This window comes from Empidonax traillii, unplaced genomic scaffold (assembly GCF_003031625.1).
Source record: "Empidonax traillii isolate 1590-97213 ecotype Southwest subspecies unplaced genomic scaffold, ASM303162v1 scaffold2230:size31665, whole genome shotgun sequence".
Classification (NCBI taxonomy): Eukaryota; Metazoa; Chordata; class Aves; order Passeriformes; family Tyrannidae; genus Empidonax; species Empidonax traillii.
This window is the reverse complement of record NW_020957423.1, coordinates 27,890-31,665: the sequence shown is the minus strand read 5'-3', so window position 1 is coordinate 31,665 and position 3,776 is coordinate 27,890. Positions and strand designations below refer to the sequence as shown.

Here is a 3,776-nt window from a genome sequence, read left to right as displayed (position 1 = left end):
GGGGGGGGGGAGTGTCACTGTGAGGAAAGGGAAATTAAGGTGTATTTTTGGGGAGGGTCACTGTTTGCGAGGGGTCTTGGGGGGAGCTCTGTGAAGGAAAGGCAGAGGGAGAGGTGTTTGGTGGAGATCCCTGGGAGGACGGGCTGCGAGGGGCAGGGGCGCTGCTGCCCTGCTGCGGTGGGAACCCGCGGGGATGCAGAGAGGGGCTGGAGCCCTTGGGGAGGAGGGAGAAGGCTCTGGGAGGGTCTCCCCAGCCCCCTGCTCCGAGCAGGGACAGGTCGGGTCATCGGGGACACTGAGGCCCCAGGGCAGTAGAATGGGAGGGGACAGCCCTGGGGTGGCCCTGGCAGAGGATTTGAGGTGAGGGATGTCCGTGTGCCCCCTCGCAGACATCAAGGAGCACGTGAAGCAGCTGGAGAAGGCCGTGTCGGGGAAGGAGCCGCGCTACGTCCTGCGGGCCCTGCGGGCTCTGCCCTCCACCTCCCGCCGCCTCAACCCCAACGTGCTGCACAAGGCCATCCACGGCTTCTTCACCTCCAACTGCACCCTCAGGGACTTCCTGCTCGGCTTCCTGGAGGAGGTACGGGCAGGGGAGGGAGAGGACACCTGCCCCCAGCTCGGGGGTCCCAGCGTTGGAAGGGTGGGGAGCTGTTGGAGTGAGGAGGCACCAAGATGATCAGAGGGATGGGGCACCTCTGCTCTGAGGGCAGGCTGGGAGAACTGGGATAATTCAACCTGGAGAAGACAAGGTTTAGAGATGGCTTAATTGTGGCCTCCCAGTACCCAAAGGAGCCGACAGGAAAGATGGGGAGAAACTATTTACAAGGGCCTGCAGGGACAGAATAAGGGGGATGGCTTCACACTGACAGCTTGGGGGCACTGGGGACACACAACCCGGCTGCTCAGGAGCACGTGTGAGCGGGGACAGGACACTGCAGCCCTGGGCAGCGATGGGACTGTCATGAGAGCAGCCTGGGCTGGCTCCTGTCACATCCTGACGGGGATCCAACACATCTCTGTCCCCTCAGTCCATGGACACGGAAGCTGAGCTGCAGTTCCGCCCACGGACGGGGAAAGCTGCCTCAGCCCCTCTCCTGCCAGAGGTGGAGACCTACCTGCAGCTGCTGCTCGTCATCTACTTGATGAACAGCAAGAGGTACCCCGAGGTGAGACCACCTCCCCCGAGCTGATCCCGCTGTTCTGCTCCCCGGGAGCCTCAGGGATCACCTGGCTCTGCCCCACACTGTGCCCTCATCCCAGCCTGGGTGGTCTCTACCCCCTCCCAGGACCAACCCCCCTGCTCTGACCTCCCTCCCCCTCCCGCAGGCTCAGAAAGTGTCCGACGACCTGATGCAGAAGATCAGCTCCCAGAACCGCCGGGCCCTGGACCTGGTGGTGGCCAAGTGCTACTATTACCACTCCCGGATCTACGAGTTCCTGAACAAGCTCGACGTGGTCCGGAGGTGGGGTGGGGTGGGCCCTGCAGGGTGGGCTGTCCCCGAGCTCGGTGTCCCCCCCTGTGTTTTCTCCCTGACTCCCCGTGCCGTCCCCACAGCTTCCTGCACGCGCGGCTCCGCACGGCCACGCTGCGCCACGACGCCGACGGCCAGGCCACGCTGCTCAACCTGCTCCTGAGGAATTACCTCCACTACAACCTCTACGACCAGGCCGAGAAGCTCGTCTCCAAGTCCGTGTTCCCCGAGCAGGCCAACAACAACGAGTGGGCCCGGTACCTGTACTACACAGGTGAGCGTGTCCCACCCAGGGGAGCCGCCCCCCCGGCTCCGCTTCCCTGGAAACCCCTTTGAGCAGCTGGAGGTGGGGCTTCCAGGCAGGATTTGGAGCCCCGTGCGTGCGGGTCGGGTTGGATTCACTGGGGTGGCTTTCCCCACCCGCCCCGTGTGGGCGCAGGGCGGATCAAGGCCATCCAGCTGGAATACTCGGAGGCGCGGCGGACCATGACCAACGCCCTGCGCAAGGCCCCGCAGCACACGGCCGTGGGCTTCAAGCAGACGGTGAGAGGGGACAGCGTGGAAACCCCCCCGGGGCTGGGGGTGGGTCTGGGACCCCTGGGACTTCCTGGGATTGGGACTTCCCGGTGTATCAAGCCCCACGGGGACAGCTTTGGGACCGCCCGGGGTGTTGGGCCCTGCAGGGACCTCCCAGGTTTGGAACTTCCCAGGGACGGATCTGGGACCTGCCGTGCCCCACGGGGATGGGAATGGGTTCGGGACTTCCTGGGGTTGGGTCCCACAGGGACAGGGATGGTTTCAAGCCCCGCAGGGACTCAGCCAGCGTCTCGTTCTGCCCCAGGTGCACAAGCTGCTCATCGTGGTGGAGCTGCTGCTCGGGGAGATCCCGGACAGGCTGCAGTTCCGGCAGCCCTCGCTCAAGCGCTCGCTCATGCCCTATTTCCTGCTGACCCAGGGTACGGCCTGCTGCCCCTCCCTGTCCCATATAGCCAAGGAACACCCTGAGTGGGAAGGCACCCAAGGGGAGTTCTCTTCTATCCTCTTGGTGGGACTCGGGTGCAGATACCACTTGGGAAGGAGGAGGAGGAGGAGGAAAAGGAGGAGGAGGAAGGGAGTCAGCCCTGCCTCATGTTCCCCGGCCTTTCTCCCTCCCTCATTCCCACTTCTCCCCTCCAGCCGTCAGGACGGGAAACCTGGCCAAGTTCAACCAAGTCCTTGACCAGTTTGGGGACAAGTTCCAGGCGGATGGCACCTACACCCTCATCATCCGGCTGAGGCACAACGTCATCAAGACAGGTAGGGGGTGTTTGGGGCCCCCCCGGGTGGTGCCGTGGTCCCGGGGGCTGCATCCCGCTGTCCCCGCAGGTGTCCGGATGATCAGCCTCTCCTACTCCCGCATCTCCCTGGCTGACATCGCCCAGAAGCTGCAGCTGGACAGCCCGGAGGACGCCGAGTTCATCGTGGCCAAGGTACCGGCAGGGGGGTCCCTGGGTGCCCACAGCCCCCACCCCAGCTCTGCCCTGACCCCCCACCCTCCCCGCCATGTCCGGCTTGAGACCTCTCCGGGGAGAGCTGGGGACACTCCCTGCACCGCATCCCGACCCTGGGGGACACGCCGTGCCCTGCCCCCTGCCCACAGGCCATCCGGGACGGCGTGATCGAGGCCAGCATCAACCACGAGAAGGGCTACGTGCAGTCCAAGGAGATGATCGACATCTACTCCACGCGGGAGCCCCAGCTGGCCTTCCACCAGCGCATCTCCTTCTGCCTCGACATCCACAACATGTCCGTGAAGGTGAGCACGGCCTGGCCCCACCACCCTGGGGACAGCAGGACACAGCCCCAGGCTGGCTCAGCTCAAAGCTCCTCCTCCCCCCTTTCTCCAGGCCATGAGGTTCCCGCCCAAATCGTACAACAAGGACTTGGAATCTGCAGAGGTGAGATCTCTCCCTGGCCCCTGCGGCCACGGGAAGGACGTGGCTCCTGTTCCCCACCTGCCACCAACCTCTGCCTTCCAGGAGCGCCGGGAGCGTGAGCAGCAGGACCTGGAGTTCGCCAAGGAGATGGCAGAGGATGATGACGATGGTTTTCCGTGACCCTGGGCCCTGGCTGTGTTTTTTTATTTGTCCCTCGGGCAGATGGTGGCTGAGCAGGGCCCCCCCCAACCCCCCTTTTATAAATCCCTGCATGTCTGTACTGTGGGAGGGGACACGGGGGGTTCCCTGGGCCTGCAGCCCCCAATCCTCTGCACCCACGTTGGGACCCCCTCCCCAATAAACATCCCTGGAAGGATCCCTGTGGTGA

The 3,776-nt window shown here is 64.4% G+C and overlaps 1 protein-coding gene across 1 annotated transcript; it reads left to right on the top strand.

Annotated features, from left to right (window-relative positions):
• The first annotated feature begins 352 nt into the window (after positions 1-352).
• On the top strand, positions 353-3,764 carry PSMD3 (proteasome 26S subunit, non-ATPase 3). The gene is made up of 11 exons (XM_027909577.1): positions 353-580; positions 1,029-1,166; positions 1,327-1,463; positions 1,556-1,746; positions 1,912-2,015; positions 2,314-2,428; positions 2,649-2,768; positions 2,838-2,941; positions 3,112-3,267; positions 3,359-3,409; positions 3,491-3,764. The coding sequence occupies exons 1-11, from the start codon at positions 368-370 to the stop codon at positions 3,566-3,568; spliced, it is 1,407 nt and encodes a 468-aa protein (XP_027765378.1). The 5' UTR covers positions 353-367; the 3' UTR covers positions 3,569-3,764.
• Positions 3,765-3,776: the final 12 nt, after the last annotated feature.